We start from the raw sequence: 27,720 nt of genomic DNA on the forward strand, positions 1-27,720 counted from the left end.
AGGAATTGCACTTGGCTTTGGACTTCAAACGGATCCTCATGACAGGGGCAAGAACATCAAGCGTATCAGAAATTGAAGAGTAGAGCAGAGACAGGGTTGTATCGGGATGAGAGACAGCCAAAGGTGGAGGGGGGGGGGAAGTGGCGGCAAAAGCCTCAACTGACACACACTTCATGGGCCGGATGTCCGAGAAGGTAGGTGGCAGTGTTGGGGTAGGCTTGGCTTGGGGGGAGGAGAGGGAGAGATGAGATGAGATGAGAGGAGGGAGTGATCACTCCAGGAGAGAGGAGTGGTCAGAGGGATGGAGAGGGGGAGGTCACAGGAGATCAAGACATCGAGTGTGTGCCCTGCAGACTGAGTCGGGCCAGAGGGGAGGATGGACAGGGAGAGGGAGTCGCAGAGGTCACGGAAGAGTACAGAGGAGGAGCAAGGAGAGTCTAAATGTATATTTAGGTCACCGAGGAGGAGGAGTTGTTGAGTGGTAGAGGCCAGAAGGGAGGAGGAGAGGTCTGCCCACTCAGAGAGAAATGAGGGGATTTGACCAGGAGGCCGGTAGATGGTAACCACAGTAAGAGAATGGGTAGGTCGAGAGAGAAAGCCTACAGACAAGGCATTCAAAAGAGAAGTAGGTCTGAGTGGGAATGATAGAGGCAGGAATCCACTCAGGAAAGATCAGGGCTACCCCCCACCGGACCGGGAGGATCTGGGTGCTGAGAGGATCTTGTAGCCATCAGGGAGGAGAGTGTCAAAGCTTGTAACAGAGCTGGCCGTGAACCATGTCTCAGTAACACCAAGTACATCAAGGTCTAGTTCTTCAAGGAGGTGGCAGATGTCAGAGGAGTGTTTGACAGCAGAGCGAGAGTTGAGAGTGGCAATATGAAGAAGGTTTCCAGCCTTAAAAACCTTCCGTGGAGGGGTACAGATCAGAGGTACGCCCTGCGGAGGAGAAAGAGCCCTAGGAGGGGCAGCGGAAGAGGAGGAGGAGAGAGAGGGCAAGGTAGCCAAGGGGGGAGAGGAGGGGACAGCAGGAGATGAGAGGAAATTGATGAGGCGAGGGAAGCGCCTATCAAAGAGGAGGAGATTGGCCTGAGGGACTTGGACGATGACAGTGCCATTTAGGTAGACATTAATGATGACTTTAGAGGAGTCGAAGGAAGCCATGAGAACTTCCCAGCGAGTGCCACCATTAATGGGAGAGGAGGAGATAGGGCAGAGCACAGAGACCATATGAGGAGTCCATAGATCTGGCGAAGGAATGACAAAGAGGATGTTGGTAAGGGTCTGTCTGGTGGAAGCATTGGAGTAGGTGTCGGCGATAGGAAGACCAGGATTAGAGGCCAAGATATTCTTTTTGAACTTCCTCTTACCAGACTTAGTGAGAAGGGAAGGATAGTCAATGGAGAAGCAGTTGGAGAAGATAGGAGAAACAGAAAGCGCCATTGGGGTGGAAGTAAGGAGAGGATGGAGATACTGTGGGGGGGAGTGGTGAGGTCACTGGGCTGGCAAGTTACAGAGAAGAAACAGTATACAAGCAAAATACAGAGAATTTCGCACTGGGCAGCAAGATATGACTTTTAAGAGCAAAGCAAAAAGAGCAAGATTTGACTTTATCAATCTTGGAATCGGATGTTGGCAAAGGGTTTAGGAAGCACTGCGCAGCAAGATGACAACATGGGAGCAACAAGCCGAAAAAACAGTGATAGTCAAAGGCAGTAGAAGTGAGTCCATAAGGAGGGAACCAACCCATAGTTCTGGAGGTGGCAAAGTCAAGGCAGTCCGGATTTCTTAGAGGAGAGAGGTGGCCACATCATTGTGGTTAAGGTGCCGGGAGGACCCCAATTAGCGTTCTGGAAGCGGACAGGGAGCAGACAGGGGCCTTGGAAGTGGGGCTTTGCTGAGAGGGCCGGTCCCTGATTGGATGGAAGAAAACACTCAGTAACCAATGGGAGTGCTGCACAGGGAGGTGATTCAGCACAGCCTGTCTACACAACAAAGAAAACTACGGCGGCCATCTTGGAAGGGCCAAAAACAGTCAATTTAAAGTTTATTTGTAGACTTCTCTTTCTTTCTTTACTGTCCGCTTTTTCCACAGTGTAATCCAACTGCTCGACGGACAATTCCATCAAATCGATGACCAGACGCGGCCTTCACAGGCCTCTTCGGACCTCGGCCCTTACAGTAGGGAGAGAGGGGAGGTTTTCAAACAGCTACTCCTTTTAGAGAATGCATATTCTGCCACCCCTGTTCCCTTTTTCTCGCCTAACTGCCCTTTCCATTCATAATGGGAAAACACATTTTAAATGTTGCCCTACATGCCATAGAAAATTCCTGTGGAAAGACACGCTCTGAATGTGCAATTACTGTCTCCCTTCGGACCACCCTGAAAAGCTTTGCAAGTCTTGCAAACTTTTCTGCCCGAAAACTCTTTAGACTGCCAGACCAAGCACTGGGCCGTCCACACAATGCAGGCCGAACCTCCATCGACGTGACAGAGGATTCCCACGAGGGCATTATCGATGTCCTTAGTGACGCCGGAGGACCAGGGCCCCCAACTCCACTAAGCAGGCCTTTGGCTCTTTGATGGAGAAGACACCCGGTGGCCATAGCGCACACACCAAGCATGTTGACCGCGGCCGATATTTGACAAAATCGTTGCGCGCTGAAGCCCACCGCGGAAAAAGTCTCTAGATATTTCCTATCCTTTGGGCCATCACTTACGATTTTGCCTCATGACAGGCCTCCGCAACCGGCCCCCAAAGTCCGGTTCAGACACCGCGCACAAAAAGGCCCTCCTTTCATTCGCGGAAAAAATAAACGGCGAAAGGCGCGTCAGCCTCCCCTAAAGAAACGCCAAAAATGCAAGAACTAATTAAAAAACACGCCCTGATAACCCGTTAAAGATAAGATCACTGAATAAATCGAAATCCTCGATGCCTTTGTCTTCCCAAAGATCTCAGGATATGGGTTCCTCCTTCCCTGTAGAAAAACTGTAAGGGGCTATGCATCACAAGGATCATGCACCCTCCCAGATCACCCCTACTTCTTCAGGCTCTCCACCCTACTTTGACGGGACCCCTAAGCAATTCAAAAAAATTATGAAGAGGATATCATGCTTTGTTGACTTCATGGACAAGCACCCAGAAGAACTAACATCCCTTAGAGATGCCTCGCAGACAAGGGCTGCAAAACATCAACCCCCTGCCAAAAAACATGTCTTGACCCACAGCCAAGAACTTCTGCCCTAGGTCCCCCGGCCTCCACTTACCAAGACCCCTCTCCGGACATATATGGTATTGATCTCTCAGGGTCGCAAGACCCCAGCTTTCAAGGAGACCTATACAGTCGTGACCAGTACTACTATGACAACATCTATGTCATCCAGTCGCCTGACCACCAAAATCAGCCTGTAGCAGATTCACCTGTAGATAATCAGCTTCAATACAACAAACTGCTGCTAAAGGCTGCCCAACATTTCAGTATTGACACCCAGGAGGCACAAGAAGACAAGGGCCCTCATTATAAGTTTGCCGGTCCGGAAACAAGGGTGCTGGTAAGCTCACCGGCACCCTTGTTTCCGGACAGGCAAACTACAAGCCTGCCGGAGCTACTGTGCCCGACACGCAAGCGGCCATGGTAGGCAGACTTGTCACGGGAGCACCGGCACTGTTGTTAACGGTGCCGGTGCTCCTGTGTCCTATAGGACTCTATGGGAAGGGGATTAACAAAATTACCAGCGCCTGACTTCCCGGCTGCCAGACTCAGAATGAGCCGATGGCACCGGGAGGTCAAGCGCTGGTAAATGATTCCTAGTCCGGCAGCAACCAGTTACCGCCGGTCTCAGAAAGAAGCCCAAGGACTTTGTAGAGGACATTCTTGGCGACAAGAGGTCCGCCACTCAGTTTATCCCACTGTTAAAGTCTATACAGAGATGTATACAGCCCTCCATACTTACACCTAACCTCACAAGGACGGTTAACCCTAGAATCGAAAGATTATTCAGGCCAGCGCCCACAGACCACCTGGATATTATGGGTCAGCTGAAACCTGATTCACTGGTCGTCACCGATACCAGAAAGAGGGCTGGCACTCCCCTGGCGTTGGCTGAAGCCCCACCAGACAAAGAAAGTAATACAATCTACACATTTGGAAGGAAGGTTGCCTCCTCAGTGGCATATCGAGCTAGGATTGCAAATAACACTACACTCCTAGCAAGTTATGGCTGCCACAAGTGGGATGACTTGGAACACCAAGTTGAAGTGGTTCCAGAACCGCTAAAATCACAATTACTAAGCACAATCTCAGAGGGCAAGCAGTTATGTAGTATTATCCTTAAGAATAATCTTGATACAGCAGACAATGCAGGCTGCATCATCGCAAAAGGCACACTTATCAAGCGCCACGCCTGGCTCAGACAGTCTGGTTTTGAATTGGAGACACAGGTCACCCTCCTTTACATTCCAGTGGGACCTAATGTCCTTTTTGGTAACGCTGTCGAAGACACCCTCAAGAGCACGAAGGAAGGACACGTTTAAATCCTTCAGTCAATTAACCAACAAACCCTACGTACAACGGGGCTCCTCAAACTCCAGAAGGTTTCGGGGTTAGAGTTCACAACGCTCACCTGGATAAACTCAGGGCGGACAGTCTTCAACTTGGGCCCCATCGCAAGGACAATCTTCCTCTTCTGGTTTTCAAAGAGGAAATAAAAGATCCAGAGGAAGAGGCAGAAACTCACCTGGGAGAGGCTTGACCCATCCAAAACAATGACGCACCGTTGCAGGTCCCATCCCATGCCACCCCACTAGGAGGTCAAATTTCACACTTCACCCATCCATGGGATAACGTCAGACAAATGGGTGTTGTCCACCGTGGAAGCCGAGTATTGCATCGAACTTTTACAACCTCCCACCAAGATACAGAAAGATGACGCCAGAAGAGCGGCGCATACTGTTAGAAGAAATAAAGACACTGCTGGAAAAGGGCGCCATAGAGATCATCCCAGCAAGCCAGGTAAACAAGGGTATTTATTCAACGTACTTCCTTGTGCGAATTCAGCCATCCATGGGATAACGCCAGACAAGTGGGTCTTTGTCCACCGTGGAAGGCGAGTATTGCATCGAACATTTACAAAAGCCACCCAACCGCCCGCCAAGACACAGAAAGATGACGCCAGAAGAGCGGCGCATACTGTTAGAAGAAATAGACACTGCTGGAAAAGGGCGCCATAGAGATCATCCCAGCAAAACAGGTAAATAAGGGTATTTATTCAACGTACTTCCTTCTGTCAAAAAAAGACCTTTCCGTGCGCCCAGTCCTAGATCGGCGCCCTGCAAACAAATATATCAAGCCCCAAATGTTTTGCATGACCACGCTTCAAGAGGTTATCCCCCTCTTAAAACGGGGGCACTACATGGCAACATTGGATATGAAAGATACATACTTTAATATTTCATTGCTCCCTGAGCACAGACAATATCTGCCATTAAAAATAGAGGGAGTTCAATACCAGTTCAAGGTACTCCCCTGCGGCATCACCTCAGCGCCAAGAGTATTCCCAAAGGTGCTGGCAGTAGTGGCAGCACACCTGCGCAGAGACTCTATCCCTGTATACACTTATCTGGACAACTGGCTAATCACCAGGGAATCTCCTCGAATTTGCAAACAAAAAACGATTTGGGTTTTTCCATCAACAAAAAGAAATCAAGTCCAGTGGCCTGCCAAATAAAACAATTTCTGGGAACAGTTCTAAAGACGCAAGAGGAGCTGTCTTTCCCGTCAAACGAGAGACTACAAAACATGCTGTTGCAAGTACTTCACTACAAGGCCAGTTGCCAGAGAACTGTACATAAAGCAATACGCTTGCTCGGGATGATGGCCTCATGCATTCAATTGGTTCCACACGCTCGCCTGCGCATGGGCCCAATGTTGGAATTGTTAGCGAAACAATGGTCTCAGGCAAGCGGTCAGTTGGACGATTTAGTGGTTATTTCACTATCCCTGGTACAGGGTCTTCGCTGGTGGTCCATGGACAACCTGCTAAAGCGTAAACCTTTCTGCGTTCCACCAGCACAAGCGATCCTAACTTCAGATGCCTCACTCGCCGGATGGGTGGCTCACTTCTTCCACCACACAGCCCACAGCCTATGGACATGCACTACAGCCAAAAGACACATCAACTTCCTCGAACTTTTGGCAGTTTTCAAGGCTTTCGAGGCCTTTCAGCAACATCTTTCAAATCAAACAGTGCAAGTCCTCATAGACAGCACCACTGCCATGTTCTACATAAACAAACAAGGAGGCGCACACTCTCAAAGTCTGTCCAGGCTACTCAAGAGGAACATGTTCCTAACCTCTCAACACGTTCCAGGGGAACTCAATGGTCTGGCAGACACTCTAAGCAGATACTCTCTACCAGAAGAACACGAGTGGCAACTCAACAAAGATATCCTACATGGAATCTTCTCCCAATGCGGTTTTCCCGCTTTAATTTGTTCACCAAAAGCCTAAACGTGCAATTCCCAGACTTTGCGTCCAGGTTTCTCCAACCAAGGTCCAAGGGGGAACGCCATGTGGATGTACTGGTCAGGGGAATTTGCTTACACTTTTCCTCCAATGCCGCTCCTCTGCAGGATTGTGCACAAGATGCACCAGGAACAAGCAACTCTAATCCTGGTTGCTCCTATGTGGGCGAGACAACCTTGGTTTCCACGTCTGCTCAAACTGGCGATGTGTGACCCAATCAAGCTCCCGTGCCCATACAGCATGCTAACACAACACAAGGGAGCATCCCTCCTCCCTCGTCCTCAATCTATAAACTTGGCATCCTGGCTCCTGAAGTCATAGAATTCACCACTTAAATCTTCCATAAAGGTGTATGGATATCCTAAAGGAGGCACGGAAATCCAACACAACACACTGCTATTTCAGCAAGTGGAAGAGATTTGTGAAATGGTGCAGGTCACAAACCTTAGACTCAATTGTATGTTCCATCGCTAACATTCTACACTACATGCTTTACCTACTAGACTCCTGCCTAGTTAGTATTCAACTCCATCAAAGTACACCTGTCTGCTCTGTCAGCTTATACCACTTCACAAAACAAGGTGTCCTGGTGGAAAGTTCCTGTCATTCAACCATTCATGGAAGGGGTAAAGAGGCTATACCTTCCCATCTCTAACCCTCCACCGGGTTGGGATCTTAATGTCATGCTCTCCAAACTCATGGGTCCGCCCTTCGAGCCGATGAACAAGGTCAGCCTAAAACATTTGACTTAAAAAACTGCATTCCTAGTACACATCATATCTATAAAACGAGTCGTTGAGCTACAAGATTTATCCGTACAAGACCCTTTCTTCATAATCCACAAAGGCAAGTTTGTCCTGAGAACACATCCTAGGTTTTCAACTAAGTTCATTTCAAAGTTCCATGTTAATCAATCCATAGAACTTCCTACCTTCTTTCAAAATCCATTCAACTCAGCTGAGAGAAGCCTCCATACACTTGATATACAGAGGGCGGTCTTGTACTATTTGAACAAACCTAAACCCTTAAGGAAAACAGACCAGCTCTTTGTTTCCATAGCAACTGGGAGAGAGGGCGAATCCATATAAAAAATGCCACCTTGAAATGGATAGTCAAGGACATACCGCTCTGCTATTCCCTATCCAAACGAGTTTTACCTTTCACTCCCAGGGCTCTCTCTGCCAGAGGTACCGGAGCTACCTTAGCCTTCATTGCAGATGTCCCTCTAGATGCCATTGCAAAGCAGCTACATAGAGTATAATTCAAGCTTTCACACAGCATTATTGCATTGACACTCACTCTAAAGAAGATTCACAGGTGGGACAAGCGGTTCTAAAACATATATTTTCCACTGTACCTTCTCACATCCCACCTCCTTCTCCAGATACTGCTCGCTAATCTATGCAGAGCCTGGGATCTAAGCGGATGGACAAGCCTCAGAAGGGATACATTACTCATTGTAGCCGTATTGCTGATGATTGTATCTGCTTCGATTCACATATGTGCCCACCCTTCCTCCCGGACTGGAGTCAAAGACGCATGGATGTTTGCTGGTTTATTTCTGTTTCTGCTTTATCACATCTGTACTCACACTACACTTCATGCAACCTTATGTCAGAAACAAACAATATTAGGGACCTCTACGCGTGAAGGACCATGAGTACAGTACACGTCACACTAGGGATAGGATTACTAACAAGCCCTGTCAACATCCGTTTTCGACTTTCGAAAACAAATCTTGTAATACTCCTCGACTACTGCTAGATGTCAGTCTATGCAGAACATCTGAATCTAAGCAGATACAAGCATCAGAAATACGATTACGGTGAGTACTGTTTCCCATATACTGCCCCACTCTTTTACAACGTACTGCTTTTATGTGTACACTTTATTAACAATTATATCATTTTTACTATTTCTGTATAGTGTAGTCTATTGAGAACTCCATTCTACCTATCCACTTTATTTTTTATTTATTTTTTGCATTCTTAAAGCGTTCACACAGCCCGCGGGCATTGAGGTGCTGTTGCAGGAATAGGTTTTTTTTTAAGTTGCGTTAATTGTTTTGTGTTGCGTATTTATAACAAACTTAAATACCCAGAGGTTTCTAAGCGCGTAGCGGGGGATCGAACCTGTGTTGCTTTGTGTCGTCTTGCTTCCAAGGCGAGCACGTTGCCGCTGAGCTATCCTCCACTCGTCTTCCTATCCCCCTTGAGTGAAGACTGACTGCTCTGCCACAGCTACTAATTTATAGAGTCTGGTCTCTCTTTTGGTTGGAATATTGAAAACTCTTTAGGCTCGATGATGGTATAGCACCCACTAGAAGCCTGTGAAAAAAATCTCCCTTGGATATGGCACAGGATGACCTCACTCCCCATAACCAACTCGAACTGCGCAGGTACCGTGTCCAGTTAGGTTGCACGGTTCCTGTTTTTAGCATTCATTTAACCTGGAAAGATGAACAATTGTTGAATGATCAGGCCGGGTTCAGAACTCCTGGTAGATTGGTCCTTGACATACCGCCAAACTTTCCTTGCACGGAAACGGTTGGCACAAGTAGCAGGATGCCAAAGACCAACACTGGACAACCAACTGTAGGGTGAGGTGTAAGAAACCTGAGGGTATTCTCCCAAGTTGATGTCAGTAATCCCTTATTCAGGTGGCCAGGGAAGCACTGGCGCTCTCAGATCCCAACCCTGGGTGTGGCAAGCGAGGTAGGATCACCTGGGTAGGGGAGGCCAGGGTTGTGCTTGGGGAAATACCCCAGGTGAGACGCTGTATTCTACCGGGGAAGAAGGAGAGGAGGTTGAGATCCCTGAGACATTTGTAGGTTGTACCAAATCTGTCTCCCTTCCTCCCAATTAATCTCTCTTACCCAGATCCAATGACACCTCTGTATATGGCAAACCCCCTAGGAATCCAAACCATGTTGCACTTCTCTCCCAAAATCTCTATTTCCCTGTATCCTACCCGAATACTCCCAGTCGTTTTCCTTTACATCCCTCTGATTATCATTTCCTGAACTCTCAATCTGCTTTTACAAAACACCACCATCCCCCTTATTCATTTCACAAACCCTACCAAACTCACCCTTCTGATTTCACCTACCCCCCCTTGGATGAAGGATATAATTATCCTTAAGAATAATCTTGATACAGCAGACAATGCAGGCTGCATCATCGCAAAAGGCACACTTATCAAGCGCCACGCCTGGCTCAGACAGTCTGGTTTTGAATTGGAGACACAGGTCACCCTCCTTTACATTCCAGTGGGATACTTCCTCATCCTACCCAGTAGGATACTTAGAAACTCTACCCCCACTCCCTTTTACAACACAAACACTTTCTCACACCATGGAAAACATCGAGCTAACACTAGAGCCGTTTACCTGACATGTCTCGACACAAGGGTCAGGCAATTGACCAGAATCACACACACACCTTATGGCCCTTTCCCTTCCCCACAGGATAAAAGGTGGAACATGAGAGTAAACTACGACCAATGCAGACCACACAACGAGCCAGCTATCCCAGTACGGAAATTCAAGAGGAGGGGAAAGGCGGTGGGAACCGAGGGGGTGACAAGGAGAGAATGGCCTTGCCCTTTGTTAGGGAGAATTCTCTCTTTAGGCTAAATTTCCTAACCTAGTGAGTCCCCCAGCAGCTTTGCTGGATTTCTGGAGTTTGTTTTTTTCTCCTGCCAAGAGTGAGACTCTTTTTCTCCCACTCTTGGACATGATTTATGGTGTTCCTTTGACTGGTAATGTGTTTTATGGGCTATGGGGTCCTTTACTCCATAGGGTCTCATGTGTTTTTACTATGTGTGTTATACAGCACCCTCTGTGCAGTGACACAGGGGTGTCATAGTGACACCCCACCATAGACTCCATACCCTGGGACTGACTACTATCTCCCAGGGCATGTAAAGTCACCATTGGCTTTACTAGTCCCAAATTAGTAACAGAAACCGGTACAAACCATCATATTGTGGACATACTGGTTGGGGCAATTCGATTGCCCCGGGGTCTGTTAGTCGAGGGGGCACGTCTCCGTCCCCCCTGATCGAGTTTTGGCGGGTAGCAGTGGATACTACTTTTTATATTCGACCGCGAATATATCCCTATGGAATTTTCCCATTGTTCGAGGCTACCAACTTTAATTATTTAATTCTCATAGCCTCGAACATACCGCCGGTTTATTTATTTAATATTAATTCACCGGTTGGTATTTTTTGCCAGGACTCGATTCTAAAATGGCGTTTGTGTTCTCTTCTGTGACTCCAACCCATCGAGCCCTTTGTTCCACTTTTTTGGCGGGCTTCTCCACAGAACCCTCCAAAAGTGGTGCCACTCTGTCTGGGTTTAGGCACCCTGGACTGAGTTACCTTGGTAACTCAAGTCGCACTCTTGTGTGATTGGCCCAGCTCACCACTTAGCATGTTTGATTGACAGCTAGGCTGAGTGAATGGGGGTGTGCTGCATAAAAGCAGGGCTTTGGGGACTGGAACTTCAGAAGTCGCCACAGGACCTGAGAATCCGACGAGGGAGAAGCTGAGCCGACCTGCCACGATGACACCACCGGTGGAGCCCTGCGGAACCGACTCACCACTTCCCGACGACTGAGAAGATCTCCCGGCTGGAGAGGCTTCTTCCCCTGACTGGTGGGCACAACCAGTTTACCTTCTTTTCCTCGCATCCCAGGACGTCTTGTGGTCGAATTGCCCGTGCCAAGCACACCGGCGACCGGATAGCCACTTACCACTGGACCGCGAATAAAAGGACCGCTCCTTTTACCTGAGAACACCGCGGCTGGTTTCTTCCCTGGCAGTGCAACGGATTCCTGTCTTCCTCCCCGACGAGATCCTCTCTTCCCCCGGACGAAGCAACGACTTTCATCCGCTGCCAGGAACAACTGCCCCCGCTGGAGTATTCTCACCACTTTAAGGTACCGTGTCCGCCAGGCCTCCCTTTCTAAAGATTGCTACAAGGTAATAATAATCCCTTAACCTTCTGGACTGGGCTGGCCGCCTTGACCCTCTAACTGGTCCCTTTCTTTTGGTCCAACTCTTTCTGAACCTTTGCAAGACTTTTGTGCACTTCAACCGTGTGACCTTGGACACATTTCGTTCTGATCCTCTTAAAGTGGATCCGGCCTTCTGAACTCTAACTTCACGGTTTTACTTGCCTTCCTCTCTTGCTGTGTTCTTATGGAAGTGTTGGGATCTGTTTCAAATTATACTCTGCTTTTCTCTCCCTTTTAAAACAAATTATTAGAGTGCCATCTGCGTTAAGCGCTCACCGCTGTCTGAAAATAAGTGGGGCTTTACTTAAGACTTGTCTAATATTCTTCTAAGGGAGTGTATATCTTTTAGTGACCGTGTTTTTAACTGCTTAACATTAGTGCCTGTGTGTTTTTCTAGATGTGGTTTTAAATAAATAATTATATCTCTTTGACACCAAGCTCTGGTCAGTGTTTACTTGTTCTACTGTGTTCTTTTGACCTATTGTGAATACTCTGTATACTGCCTAACTCTTCTTGAGGGAAGTCTGACTGCTCAGCCACAGCTACCAAGTGAATCTGTGTGGTACAGACTGCTACCAAGTGGGTTTACTGCCAAACACCTGTAGTATTAAATCTTTTGCAGTGGTCCCAGAGGGAACTGCACAGGTTTCTGCCTAACACCCTTTCCGACCCAGACCCAGTAAGCTTCCGTGAAAGGAATCGTAAAACCACAAACCATAGTCCGCGTGTGTTGGAGCAGATCTCAACGGTACATGGAGCCCTCCTACACTGATAATCAGGACAGAGAGAGACGTGTGCTACCGTGGTACCGTCCTTGACTCCAGAGACAAGAAAAGCCAAGCGGTTCATCGCACCCGGTGAGTCAAAGGGAGAACCAATAAGAAACCCAACTGTGTTGAACAAAAGTTACAAAGTGGCAAATTAAGAAAAATACAAAAAACTGTTAACACCTTAGGGGAAAACCAGCTGCAGAGGGGTCCGGCACCACGTGGGTACTTACTTGAGAAACTCTGTTTGATCTCCCTTTTGTTGAAAATACCGATACCAGAAGGCCTTAGGAGAGCCGCAAGGAAAAGGTCAAAGTGGTCATAAAGGAGTCTAGCAAAATCCTCTGTACAGTCGAAAGTCTTTGACTGGCAAGTAATTGGAAAGCTAAGGGAGATTAATCCTGCATAGTGAGAAAGGAGAAAGAACTGTGTGGTTGGCAAGAGTGAACCCAACAGAGGGATGCCACTAGAAAGGGGCGAAGCACGATACCCCAATAAAGAACATTGTGGTGACAAGAGTGAACCGGACGGAGGGATGTCCACAGTGCATTGTTTAAAAAGACATTAAGACTTGTGAATGCGAATGGTGAAATTGTTTTGGAATAAAAGCCGTAGTGAACTCGACGAGGGAGGCAAACAGTCGAGAAGTGTCTGAGCCCGGAAGAGGGGGATCCATGGGTGAAAAGCCATCACCCACCGACACGTGAATATAGCAGATTCATTTTTTTAAAATTCAAGCCATAGTGAACCCTACAGAGGGAGGCTGACATTTGAGAGGGTTCTGAGCCCTAAAGAGGGGGACCCAGGGGTGAAGAATCATCACCCTAAGGAACTTTTTCTGAACATATCTCTGCGGAAGCAAGAAACTTAAACACCAAAGGTCCTGATATCATTAGGAGCTTTTTGTGGATCTGAGCCTGGAAGAGGGGGGTCCAGGGGTGACAAGTCATCACCAAACGTACATTGGAAAGGTCCTGATACTTGAGAACAGAACTGTAGTCTCTTGCTGGGAAAGCTTGAGCATGTGCTGTGCTCAGGAGTCCCGCCTTGTCGCGTGCTCAAAGCGTGGAGAAGGGAAACCCCGGCTACTACATCCTGACTTCTCATTTGTGAACATTACTTGGTTTCTTGTGAACATTATCCCACACTCTTTTTAGTATTTAGTTTTAAGGATTGGCAATAGTTTCTCTTTTAGTGTATGCCCTTTTATTTGACAAGACGACACTAGGACTGCCTTGTAATTATTTGATGGTCGTAGCTTGCTCCCGTCTTAGATTTAGGTTTAGATTAAGCATTTTACCAACCTACCTATACAGTTTAATAAACACCCTTGAATTATGATCACTTGTGTCTGTCTTTACTGTTGCCACCTTAAGTTTCTTACGGAGGGCAGAAAGAGGCATGAAGCTAGCAGGACATAGGCTTTCTGAGTGGCTCTGTAGGAGTTTAAAATCCTGCTCAAACATATGCTCCCATGGACAAAACACACACACGCTCACACAATGACTTGCTACAATCAGCACATATCAGCCCTTTTCTCGGTTTCCCTCCATTGGCTTCTGGTAGCGGAGAGGATTAGATTTAAAGCCCTCTGCTTAGTTCACCAGGCGTACTATCGTCAGGGGGCAAGACTCTTCGGTCAGGCCGGTGACCTCGTGGTTATCCAGAAATTCCGACTGATGCGGACAAGTGGCAGTGAATTCTCATTTGCAGCTGGAAAACTCTGGAATGGTCTCATGTTACTCTCTGTAGCTTGGAGAATCACCTTCAATTTTTTGTTCCCTTAAAACTCTTCTATTTTTGGCCGGTGTTACCCCTTGTCCTCGATAGTGTCCTAGTGCCAAGGTGCCCATTGGTTGTACGTGCACTCTATAAGTATCGGTAACATAACAAATTAATCTCATTCTCACACTTTCTCTTACGCTCCCTCTTTTACTCTTGCATTGCTATACTTGCGATGCCCGTTTTACTACTGATGACCCAAGGCGATGCATGTTTATTACTTTGCTACACAGGTTTACACTCACAACTTAGTGTCATGATCCATCGATCACGCCCCTTCTGGTCTTCCTGGTCCCTGGCACGTCGGGGGTTACTCGCTGTAGTACACCCAACATGGCCGTATACACGAAACGCGGTCTATCGACCTTTACATCCTATGCAGCACGTTCTATAAATTAGCCACTCCCCTGCGATTCTGCGCGTCTCAACACTACCGATAGCTGTGGCCTGACGTGCTCCGTAGTTCGTTCTCCTGAACTGTGTTGCTTCCTGGTTCCCGGACCTTCCTCCTTCTCCTTTCCTACTACCTTCCTAGACCCTGTCTCTTCCGCGTTCCGCGCAGACCGCCTCCGTGTTCTGCCCTCATTCCAAGCTTCCTGGAGTTTCCTAGATCCCGGATGAAGAAGCTGAACGAATCCTGGAATCTGAAGATGGCCGAGCGGGCTTGTACAAGACCCGAACTGCCCGAAAGAAAACCCTGACAAAGGACTCCGCAAAACAGAGAAAACAGGTGAGAAAAGGGGAAACCTGTGACACTTAGTACTGATGATCCAAGTAGGTACCCTTAGCTGAAGGGCGTCCTTCCTGGGACTTACGATAAGAAAACACAGGGCTGGCGGGTATTTGACCATGTTGTGGTCTAATTTACTATTTTAGACTATTTGCAAGTTGGAGAGCCACCTACCCTACCTTACCTTCCTCCTTTCCCCATACTTCTCCCAATCACTCTCATTGCACCCCAACCAGCTGGTGTCAAAGCAACTCCTTGGTGGCAGGAGGACTCTTGGGCTCTGGTTTAGTGGTCTTGGATCCTGATCAATGGAAAAACCTGAATTGACGATGCAACTGAATGCTGCCTACAATGATTTTCAATAGTGAACAGATAACATCACAGAGACACAGCCTTTACTATTGTTCCTCCTATACTGTATACACGTCAAAGGGATAATTTGACATTTTCCAAATTTTAGGTGGCGGTGTTGGTGTCTTAACACCCATATTTTGTAAGAGGAAAATATATCTAGCACTTTCTACTGTATTAAGTACAGTCCTTTTTTTTTGTATTTGGAAATACACACATTACAAAAATAACCGATCACTTTTACCAGTTGGACTCATACAAGGTATTGGAGCTACTTACACATGACTCCTAATGTAGGGGACTCCGAGTATATCAAATCGCCATCATTTGGATATGATTATCACAGCACAGCAGTAGTGCCAACTAAACTCTTTAAGGCGCCAAATGTAATCAGTACGAAAGACAGCCGAAATTACAAATGGATTGAAGATGGCGGCCAGACATTTTGCGAATTACGTCTGTCCTCAGTCTTCATTCAACAGCACTAAGTAACTAGAAATATGTGTCATACTGACAGGTGGTTTGAAGTTGGAGGTCATGCACTCGGACAAATAGGAATACTGTAGAAGATTAATACATATATATGTAAGAAACCATGGAGACATTATACATGTTAGCTATTGTATTCTTCCAAAAGCAAGAAAGGCAATAGAATGAATGAATGAATCCATCCAATCCATAGATCTGTTGGAATGGCTCTTTTTCTTTATGCTTCCAAGATGGCGCCCAAAAGAAGGGCACCAGCATTTAGTCATATCAAAGGTATATAGAGTAGACTTTCTGTTGTGTCGACCCCAGATATGATTGATGTAACAAGTGGCAAATGGCGTTTGCATCACTCGACATATGCCTGGCATTGCAACTACGGCTATCTTACTGCTAAAGGTAAAAGACTTCTGAAGGGTCAGCAAAGATAACATTTTATTTAGAGTCTATGAAATGTTATAAAATACATATCAAATTCATGATATTGTTTATTTTTTTTTACCAACAAGAGTCATGATGAGGTTTGTCCACAGACTACCAGTTCAGCAGCCACAAATGACAATGGCATTGTGTAGAGGGCCGCAATAACAAAAGTACAGTAATGTATATTAGCACCCGGCGGAGTGGTGCCAGCCAATCAGGAAGCTGGGAGCATGGGCTTGCACTGCTGGTATAAACCCACATTCCACTCCTTCTTGACTGCCTCCTACACCACTACCCAGTCACCATGTATTTGTACTGTTGCTGGTGCTGGGCCCACTCTCTCCCCATGCCCTGTAGACCCACTGCCATCCGCAATCTGCTCCCAACCCTCGCCTCCCCACTACCACCCATTACCCCTTCTTGCCTACCGGTGCTGCCTCCCATTCAAGGGCGTTGTGCCATCTGCTCACTGGTTACCATGGAAAGATCTTTGTTTGTAGGTATTTTCTTTTGGTCGGCACGTGTGAGGCCTGGAAAGCTGATCTTCCCTAAAAAATGCTTAAGGTAGGAATAGTAACACTCAGGCTATCGGCCCAGGATGCTAATCGACTTAACCACCTCAGTGTGTGTGTGTGTGTGGGGGGGGGGGTCTTTTTGGGAATGGCCCTCTCTTCACTCGGACCAGAAAGGCTCAGGCTGGCATGCCTTTACCATCCAGGCCTTCCCAAAACCCCTGTGGTTAACGCTACGTTCAAGACAGGCTAGCACAAATCAAAAACATGCCATGCTAAGGTCCAACTGATCCCTAATGTACACAGCATTCTAAATATAGAAGTTCATTGAGTATTTTTGTAAAAAATAGGAACTATTCTAGTACAGAGCATTTTTTGAATGGGGAATAAGGACGAAAAGGAAAAATAAAATGCCATGAAGAAAAGGGACAATGATCTGTAAACGTACTGGGCAAAGAAAATGAAGGTGCAGATGCAGAACAGTGAACCTCATTGCAGATACTCATTTAAAACGATAGTTAGCTGTTGCATAAACACGAGGCTGTCACACTTGTTAGAACAAATAAAAAACAAAATGATAAAAGCTTTTTCAGGAGAAAGCTAAAAACAGTAATACAGTTGTTAAAGGTTTTTCCTGGAGAAAGCTAAAAACGGTCATAAAATGGTTGAAACATGTTGACACATTTTAGAAGATATCTTCAAGTTAGATTTCTTTTTCAAGTGGCTCGGGACTTGAGGGTTGAATAAAGATAGGAGACATCTAACCCACACTTTTACTGTAATTACATTGATTGTAATAATTGCCCAAAGGAAGTAATTGCAGTTGTACATAAAGGTATTAAGAAGCATATACATTCCTTATGGGCCGGTTATCCGTACACACACTTTTTTGTGCACCAATGGGAAGAAAGTAATGTGAAAGATCTTGGCATGGCTACGAGGTTGTCTTTCTGATTTGACTCAGTGTTGCGTTTGTGACAAAAAGGATAGCGGTCATGATAACATTGTAACGTTAAAGTGTGAATGTTGGTCAGTGGCACTCATATGGTTCCCAATAAATTCACACAGTGACTACTTACAGCGCCCCTTCAGGGTTCACTCCAAGAAAAGTGCCAAGCTGTGGTCTCACTTATTAAGACATGTCTGATTAGTATTTGCGCCTCTTTGTCCAGGGTAATAATCCTAGAGGACGACGTGGAGAAACTTGCCTCCTCCAAGGAGACGCCGGAGCCCGCGAGTGAGGCCTACCAGGTGCTGGAGCAGAAGCTGAAGGTGATCAACCCCCACATGCAGGCGAGTAACAGCTGCTGGGAGGAGGCCAGCTACCAGGTGGAGAAAATGACGCGAAGACGCCCCGAGAAAAAAGGTACACGCACAACCTTGTCCATGGCTCTGTATACCACGCCGCCATTCTGTGTTTTTCGCCGCATCACTCACCCCGTTTGCCTGTGCATTTGGGTGTCGGGCTTGGGCATGGTATATTTGCATTTGTTGATGACGCAGGCTTCAAATTACGTTTTTACCTCTTTCCAAAATTGCCGATTTAGAATCCGAGGTAGACCAGCCCGTGGGAAATTGATTTTTCTGACAGCCTGATGCTTTAGAAAGGCATGTGCAGAAAGGCAGACTCTTTGATGCACCACCACCACGCATGGTGTCTACTTTCATCCATATGATGCCTATGAAAGATTCGCATTCGGAATTCTAGGATAAGCTGAAGTGGACTCCAGAGGATAGCTCAGGGGCAACATGCTTGCCTTGGAAGCAAGACGACGTGGAGCAACACAGGTTCAATCCTCGGGTCCGCGCTTAGAAACCTCTGGGTATTGAGCACTTATAAATAACCAATTATAAGTACTAAGAACTCCTGCCCAGTGATTGGGATGGTTTGCTCAAGGTTGGGTTCAGGGCCAAATTAGATATGAATTTGAGGTTAATCCAACAAAAGGTTTTAGGGCAGCTTAATTACGGATATATGGTCTGGGGCTGTTTGATAACGATATGTGTTTAGGTTGTGGTGGGGACCGGGGTATCTTGTTTCTCCAGCTTTGGATCTTTCATGGATTCACATGCTGTGAATGTTTCCCAGCCCGACGACGTAAATATTCACAGCTTGTGAATCCATGAAAGATACCAACGCTGGAGAAATTGAGTTACAGGTAAGAGACTACTCCCTAGACATGCTTTGGAACTGCTCAAGGGTTCAGAATTTTTGGGGAGAAGTGCTGGATAGGGTGTATGTGGTGCTGAATATCGACTTCCCCTAGGACACCTGTTCACGTCATTTTGTTGTCATGTGGAGGGAGATGTGAGATTGCTGCAAGTACGAGCAATGGATTAAAATATCTTTAGTAGTTGCAGCAAAGGAGATTTAAAAAGTTTGGAAAACAACGCGAGTAGAGGAAAGGGTGGTGGAGTAACAGGTTATATCCAGTTATGAAAAAAGGTGAAGACGCTAAATAAGGACCGGGGGGCATCTCTACCTTGAGGTATGGGTGCCATTTAATCATTTATTTGGCTGAGTTTTCTTTGTAAGTCTCAGAACCAGTTTTTCCTGAACCACAACTGTTATTTCGAATGGGGAAATAAACCTTGCAGCTAATTGGTTCTGCTGGATACTGGTCCTGATGCTGTGGTTGTCCTAACCTCAAACATATGCCACTGTTATCCTATGGAAGGTGTCTGCAACTGTTTGGCGCTCCAGCTGTTTTGAGTTACGTCTGTTAGCCTACCCAGCATAGACAATGTTTCCGATAGTGGGAGTCAATGTCCAAACCATCTGGAGATACTGGAAAAAATGGGAGGGTAGAGGGGCACTAGCTCATAAGATGTGTATCAGATTTTTGACCGGTAAGTGCATTTATGTGTTTAGCGAATATGAGTTGAATTAATGTGTACATAGACTTCAGGTGCAAAGGGATGGAAATGTGTCTCAAGCCCACTGCAGACAAAGAGAAAAAGTCAAAGCGTGACCTGTCATATGTTGACAGGTAGTCCCTCGGTGCACTCCTAATGGATATATCGTTCCCAGGTAGTTGTAGTTAAGGTTCAATTCAATATACAAGTATTTTTTGTGGCCCATAAGAGCATTTCCTCTTTTCAAATAATTATGTGAAATCGAGCAGTAAGGATGCTGCAGTCTTTTCAGTTTCAATTAGTGATTATTTACAAAATCTAGTGAAGGGAAGCAAATATTCAAAAATAAATTACAATTTTCACAATTTTCTCAGAAAGAGAAAAACAAATGAAGAGTAAAGTGAAGTAGTACATGTGCTAGCAAGCACTTAATATATGTTTTCCATTTATACAATGTGTCACATCTCAAAATTCTATCAAAGAGTTGTGTTTGTAGTCCCAGATTGTTAGGTTAGATATAGTCCTGTACACAAAAGTGCTGACGTGTTTCGGAATTAATCCTTCTTCAGGGCTTTTACAGCCTAACTAGGGTCATGTTTCCATAACACAATGTGTATCTAGAAGTAACACGTAGAGACTATATTTTAGGGGTGATATGTCACTCTATAAAAATAGCTGAATAGTTAATGCATAAATGCAAAAGGACCAACCTTGTGTCCTTTTGTGAGGTACTTAGCGGCTGTATTGAATCGTCATACAGCAGTCTAGAAGTTAAGGGTGGAAGCTGCTCAATGATCTGAGACATCTCTAGGTGTGTCGGGTCCACGGCGGTATGCACGTGATGTCTACCAAGACGGGAGGGTCTGCCCGTTAGTCATGTGTGGGACCAGTCCAAAGACAAAAGATGTTGTCCAGGCCTTCCAGAGATATAATGAATTGTTTTCAATAGTGGTCCACTAATGCGGTATTATGCATGCTGTTAGTGGCGTATTGTCTCCCATGGTGAAGGTACTTGAGTTGCATAGCAAAATCATGTCGTTAAAAGTGAAGCCTGACTGCATTCTAGGAGTGTTCTTATCAATATCCATTAAGTGAGGACACCAAGCTCTAGTGTATGCCATGGTGTGAATATTAGATCCAAATAGTCTGCAGTCACATGCAAGTCTAACGACTGGGACCGCAGTAACTACCATATTGTCGGGGAGTTTGTCTCGGTGTTCCTGATATAAATAGAATTAAACGACAGATCATGTCAAGATACTGATATATATACGAACCTGAAATACACAACTGATAGGGTCTGTGGCAAAATGTAAAGGATTTGTCTCACGGCTTACCTGAAAACAGCGATGCTCCCCGCCGTTCGTCCTTCTCCTCGCTAAGCGGGGCGCGACTGAGTCAGTAGTTATATGGTTGCCGGGCGACGGGGGAACTGGGATCGATATATCCCTTAAGAGTGCACCAAGGGACTACCTGTCCACATATGACAGGTCACGCTTTGACTCAAACCATCTGGTGAGCCTCAGAGTGCAGACCTCAGGCCTGTGCCCACATCACAGCTATAAAGTGCTGTCCTCGCCACCTTTCTCCTACAGGTATTTTGAAAGAGTACTATAGGAGTGTACCAGGCTGTCCATTTTTGAAAGATCATCTGTCATGAAAATAAATTACATAGATATTCTAGGTTTTGATATAATGTGTTTTTGGTAAGATTTTCATATCAATGATAAATCTTCCTGTCCTGTGTGAACGCCAGAACTTTTTGATTTTACTGGTGGAATATTTGTCCTTATAACTCTTTGAGTGGGAACCTTTTTCCACTCTCACAGAGTTTTTACTCTTTTTATGGGTGTCATTTTTAAGACCCTCCATAGTGTCTTTTAAAAGTTATCCTTTTTGGCAATAAGTGCCTATTGTTGCTTGGTTGCACTTTGAGCTCTCGTTTTAACTTGCTCTGGCTAACCTTGTAAGAACTACAGTTCCCAAGGGTAAAAAGGATCTTTGGATCTCTTTTACATGTTGTTAAGTGAGACCAGCACCCCCATCTTATGTGGCATGCTGGGGAGATATGGAGTATCCCATTTCTCATTTTAAATGTAACATTTATGTTACAAGGACAAACTTGCCTTTAATGGCTGGTGGCAGTGAACCTTTTTATCAATTTGGTGCAGCTTTACCATGGGCTGTTTGCACAGCCACGGTAAAGGCACCCATGGGTGCTAATTTTACCAAAATTGCCCACATCTTCTTTTTTTTGCCATTTTAGGGTTTCTTGTCCTTTCTTATTCCTTCCCCTGACATCCAGGGTGGGAAATTCCTTTGTGTTATTTTTATCTTCGGCGGGAGTCCTGTGGATTCCCCACCCAGGCCCCACAGTGTCTGTGAAGGCAGGACGCGAGGTAGTCAACCACTGGAACCAAAACTGAAGAAGAAGATGAAGAAACTGCAGCTAGGGCCATTTCCAGCAACCAGAGAGCCTGTTGTGTCACCAGATCCTGCTGTAGCCCTTCCTTTCAATTGACCCGGGATTCTCGAAATGGATGTCCCTGACCCAGAACCTGGTCAGACCCACTAGACTCAAGAGGACCTGCATTTTGAGCCATCCCACGTCGTGCTGCGACCTTGTGGGGCTGCAATACCCCAATACTAATGGACCTCGAGCCATCTGGTGGTGCGCGGTCTACCGAATTCCCAAATTTCACTGAAATTTCGCGTGCATCCTGATGGATCACCAGAGGCACGATTTAAGTCTGAAAGGTCTCCTCAACTGAGTGTTGGACCTTGCAAACACTGAGAATCCGACTGGCGATATTCTGTCTTCTTCTGTGCTCCTAAAAAGGTGCCAAATCCACAGAGGTGCATCCAGTCACGAATAAACCCTTGCCTCTAGCATTCTGTGTCGACCCCTGCTGACAATGCCCATCCATGGTCCTGTCTTCTTTCCTCCTGACAAGGAATTCAGCGCCTGGGGTTTTGGCTGCAGCTCCTGAAGTCTTCTTGCTGGAACTCTTATTCACTGATCAGGTATTGTGCTGGCTTGGGTATTTACTTACCTTAAGGGTGAGTTATTCTTGTGTATACTTGGGGTGCTGCTGTGTTGGGGGGTGGGGGGGCATCATCCAGTTCACCCAGGCCTACTGTTGGAATCCTCTTAGAGTGTCTTCTGTGAAGCCACTGGACCCTCAGCTAACATTTAAAGTGAACTACTTACTTGTTTGTCCAGTCTTCCTCTGGAACTCTACCTGCAACTGAGCCCTATCTCACCCTGCCTACTGCTGGCTCCTAGACCACTAGGGTCCCTCTTCTGCCTCTGAGAGAAGTAATGTACTAGAATTGGGAAGGGCTGGATAATTTAAGGGTCTGCCTTTTAAAGTAAAATAAGTGTTGAAAAGTTTACTTACTTGTAACAGAGTTAGTTGGTAACTTTAAACTCTCAGAGTGAATAGTTACAAAAGGTTATTACTTACCTTAGGTATGTTCTGCCATGGTAAAAAGTATGTATAGGATTCACTTACCTTGAATAAGCTGTGTGCCTTCTTAAATAAGTCATCTCTAAGTCTTGCTTTCCTTAGAAACTGTCTCACCATTCTAACTGAAAGTAGACTGGAGGTTAAGCTACTCACCTGTGGATTGTGTCCCCCCTCTTCCAAAACATAATAGTGTTGGTTCCACTTTATTATTCCTGTTAGGATAATTGTAAGAGTATCCCCAATTGGGTCTTGCTGCCCTTGACTTGGTATAGCCTGTCCAGAATAAGACTGCTTAGGTTATACTTACCTTTTAGGTTGCTGGTAACTCCTTACAAAAGTATAGAGGTTTCACTTACCTTGAGTTAGCTGTGTGCCAATCTAAAATAAGTTACAAAGTTCTTGCTTGTTTTAGTCAGTGTGTCACTGAGCTGAAAAGTAGCTGTTATGGTATATTACACAAAAGGGTTTACTTACCTTGAGTATAGCCGAGTTATCCCAAAAGAAGTTATAGATTCATACTGTTCCTAGTATAAGTGTGTCACTATTCACAAAAGTATATTGTCCAGTTGATTTACTATTTGATTTCTTGCTGAGTGTTACGGTACAACTGTTAGGGCCTACTAACCTTGAATTACTGTATGTAATAGAAAAGCAATTATTGCTGTGACTTCCCTAAAACTCCTGTTAGGTGTTCCAAATAAGGTTATATGCTTTGGCCTGTGTGCCTTCAAGCATAGTGGTGTGTTTTTTTATAAAAGTCTTTATGACTGACTAGTACTTACCTCAAGACCTAACTTAGCCTATATATGTATTTATAATAAACCTTTATTTTTTATAATAATCCTGGGTGTCAGTGTTTCTATTGTGTCCTTGGTGTACTACGGAATTATACCATGATGTTGCCACCATTGTGGTGACATTACTACAATTGCGCCGCAGTGCGGTACAAAAATGCTGACCCTCATTACTGTGCCCAAGCAGAGCGGGGGTTGCGGTGGTGTCCCCCGCTCTTCTTGGGCTCAGTAACGGGGGTTGGGGTTGCGAGGGTTTCCCTCGCTTACCATTACGGTAAGCAGGGATAAGATTAAAAAAGGACGCTGCTGCGTCAGCACCTCCCCACGCAAGTGGGAGGAGCTGACTCTGCAAGGATACAAGGATGCCAGCGGCGTACACAGGAGTGCACCGCACTAAAGGTAAATGGTGGGGGGGTTGTGGTTTTAGGGATTGCGGGCTAGGGCAGACAGGCAGAAGTGATCTATCTGATCACTGCTCTGTGCCGTAATTGCAGTCGACATTTTCATCAGCGGAATTACAGGCAGCGCAGTGATCACATAGATCTGTGTATAAGTTCCATGTACTTTCCTACAGCCCTCTCTCCCTCCTAAGATAAGCCTGGCTGCTCTGTCTACGCTACCCTGAACTCAGGTGGTACAGCCTCAAACTAAGAGTAGAGTCGTGTACTGCCTCAGTTGTATGGTTGTAATAAGCCCTTAGTTGGACTTCAGAAAAACTGCCCTAATGGTGCTTTGCTCAGTAATTCAAGTGTAACGTTCATATTATGACTAAAATATATACTGGAAGTGATCAGGAGAAATGAACATTGTAAAATGTTAAAAGAAGCCGTTTACAATGTTACTACAATTAAATAATTTCCTTTTTTTGTTATTGATTTAATAGCTGCTTTGGAAAAAACACAGCCGCTCGCTGTCTCTCTGCGCGAAGAGATTTGTTTTTTCCTTCTGGTCAAACAGTTGACGGCAACATCTGAGGTGGCTTTAGCAAACAGTGAGACAGCAAGACACAGAAAGAAAAGATCGGTAGTTTGGCCTGTGATGCGCTGGGTTGAGATAGTCCTTCAATTATTCTCTGCTATGGTACTTGGGGGGCAGCCATGTTTAAAGGTACAGCATTGTGTGTGATTCGGTCACACCACTACGTGGCCTCGCTGCCTTTGATTTCAAATGTAATGTGAGGGAAGATGACCTGACACTCTAGGGTGTTGCCATTCCTTTAATTCCTTTAAACATGGAGGTGGCCAGACCCTGTGTCTTGAGTTTTCTATTAAAGGTTTCCTTCTCCTGCCAAGGCCTTATGAAAACTAAAATGCAACACTGCTCGGAGAAGTCGCATGACCGGTTCAATTCACTGATGTACGTGTATAAATGAAATATTGTCTTAAGGATCTGCCATGGTGACACAGGTACAATACAGCGCTTTGAGGTTCTCAATGTGCTAAGCCATACTTGAGTGATCTGCAGCGGGTCGCTCTAGAGCTTGCAGTAGCTCTTCAGCTGCCTCCAGACAGTGCCTCAGTGTCGGGGACAAGGAAGAAGAGGGCGGTGGACGAGGGGAGAACAAGGGACAAGGTAAGCAATGGAGTGCAAGTAGCAGTGGTGCAGCTGACCTGTGACCCAGATCCAGGTGCACGCACAATTGACATTGACTAAAAGGACCAACTATGCCATAGGTGAGAAAAGTTTTCACGGACAGTTCTTTGTACGAACACAACTGAGAAAGCAAGCACTATATTAAAGCTCTATTGTATTCGAAATACAGGGTTCAGAATTGATGGGAGCTGGGAGCTTTTTAGCTCCTGCTTGTAGATTAGGAGAGCCTGGGGTAGCTTGACACCAATAGCTACCAGGAGCTACAGTTGGCTACCCAAGCCAACTGATGCCAAACAAGCCTATGTAAGTTCAACTATTTACATTTGAGACAATCTATAAATTATCTTAAGGACACATCAGTACGATATTTAAAACATAAGGGCTCATATATAATGGACACAATTATATAAGTTTTCATTTTATGTGGAAGTTAGATTTGCAGAAGGTTAGCTCCTCATTCCCCAGTGGTAGCTCCTGGTCACTGGTTAATGCTGGATACCCAGGAGCTACTTTTAGCTCCTGCTTATCAATTTTTTATTTCGATCCCTGGACATGTGCATATAGTTGGATTCTTTGCCCGGTAGAGAGTTTACCTAGGATTAAAGGTTATTTTGAAACTTAGTAAGGAGCTAACCTTGAATTCTAGGCAGTGATGGGCTGGCCTACAGAGAACTCTGGAGATTTCCCAGTGGGCCTCTGAACCATTGGACTCTTTTTCTGGAGTTACGCTGCATTTTGTACATCGCTGCGTGGAGCATGCGCAGTGATAATGTGCAAAAATTAACCAAACTCTTCATGCCCTGCGGCGGCTGGGATAAACAGAGTTCTCTTTTATTTGATGAAGATGGGATATGGATGGCGCTGAATGCTCTCTCCTGGTTTGTAAGCGTGGCTGCTGCCGTGATCTGCATCCCACACTGGTGAGTAGAAAGAGGTGGCCGGCACCCGTGAGTGGCGAGTACTGTTAGGAACTCCTTGCATTTGTAGCCCCCCTACAAGGAAGGGCGTTATCCTGTGATAGGTCCTGACTTGCTAAGATAAGCCATCTCTATTTCAGATGCCCTGCAAGACAGGGATACCTGATAGACAAGCCAGTGAAGGTCCCCACAGGAGGCTTCTGTGAGGCGGGACAGCGGGATTCAATGGATTCTATTTTCTCAAGCTTTCAGGGGAAAGGGGAGTTGCAAAACTAGCATGGAACAATCCCATGGCTCAGTGCAGTTACTGATAGTCAGTTATTTGAGTCATTGTCAGGGTCGGGCTAGGGTGTAGAATTGTCTCGGGCACCAATGAAAAAGTGGCCCGCAGTTGCAAATGGCTATTCATTCCTTTTGTGACGGACTGTTTGCGTAGTACCCAAGGGGGGAGTTTTTTGATAAAATGTGATGCAAATTGTGCATTTTAAAGAATATTCATTCAGTAACACTGGTCAAAACTACTAGCCGCAGAGTGAAGTAAATGATCAAACTAGGCCACATGGGCCAAATGAGTGGCTCACTTTGACCAGAAAAACGGGCCCACACTAGCATTTTGCGTTTTTGGTTCGGGCATTGCCCTATAGGACAGTCCGAACTGGGCCATTATACACTGCTATTTTATTTTAAGTACACATACAAGACCCTCCCACTACTTAATACATGAAAACATTGCTTAGTTAGCATATCCTTGCTGGTCATCAAGAAAAAGGCAACCACTAGTCTCGACAGACTAAAACATACCCACAAGGAGGATATGTGAAATCAGCTTGTTTATTAAGATAAACATATATTAATATATGATAACATGCATACCCCCAAATTTGACTTAGAGTATTCATGAATTCATTGATCTTTTATAACGCGCGTATTACCGGAGACCAGTCTCTAAGCCCGGGACCAGTGTTTAAGCCTGTGTTGCTCTGCGTTGTCTTGCTTTCAAGACAAACGCATTTCCCACAAGCTATCCTTCCGGCCCTGTGCCAGAGGACAAGTACATCACAAATACATTTGTAAGATGCAGACAGTGTTGATTTCTTGGGTGAGGGAGATGGTCGGTACCCGCGTGCTGGCGTAGTATAGCATTAGCTTCGTCTCTGCTCCTAGTGGCTGTGGAGGAAAAATGCAAAACAATGCCTCGAGGAGTGTTGATGAGAAATGTAAGTGAACTTAAGCTTTAAATAGAAGTAGTAAACTGATTTAAAGAGACTAGGGCTCTATATACAGTATTAGTAGCTTAGAGAGACTCCATTTTGGATTACATGCTTGCAGTCAGAATGGAGAGGTGAAATTTGGCAACTAATGCTGTGTTTGCTCATAGATTTCTATCCTGCTGGCTTTGCAAATCTATTTAGAAATATGCTTATACTGCCAAAAACATATTCATGTGCCACAAACAGAAGTTACTTCAAACGAATACTGATAGAGAAGAGTGGGTC

The 27,720-nt window shown here is 45.7% G+C and overlaps 1 protein-coding gene across 3 annotated transcripts in view; it reads left to right on the forward strand.

Moving 5' to 3' along the window:
* Positions 1-27,720, forward strand: part of VEZT (vezatin, adherens junctions transmembrane protein) — a 373,255-nt gene that overhangs the window by 252,891 nt on the left and 92,644 nt on the right. For 2 of the 3 annotated variants that reach the window (XM_069629813.1, XM_069629814.1), the window contains exon 9: positions 17,767-17,960. In XM_069629813.1, the coding sequence (XP_069485914.1) occupies positions 17,767-17,960 (194 nt within the window). The remainder of the gene's footprint in view (positions 1-17,766; positions 17,961-27,720) is intronic. The other variant, XM_069629815.1, reaches the window with a different exon arrangement.

Source organism: Ambystoma mexicanum, chromosome 12 (genome assembly GCF_040938575.1).
Source record: "Ambystoma mexicanum isolate Mex_15411 chromosome 12, UKY_AmexF1_1, whole genome shotgun sequence".
In the NCBI taxonomy this organism is placed as follows: Eukaryota; Metazoa; Chordata; class Amphibia; order Caudata; family Ambystomatidae; genus Ambystoma; species Ambystoma mexicanum.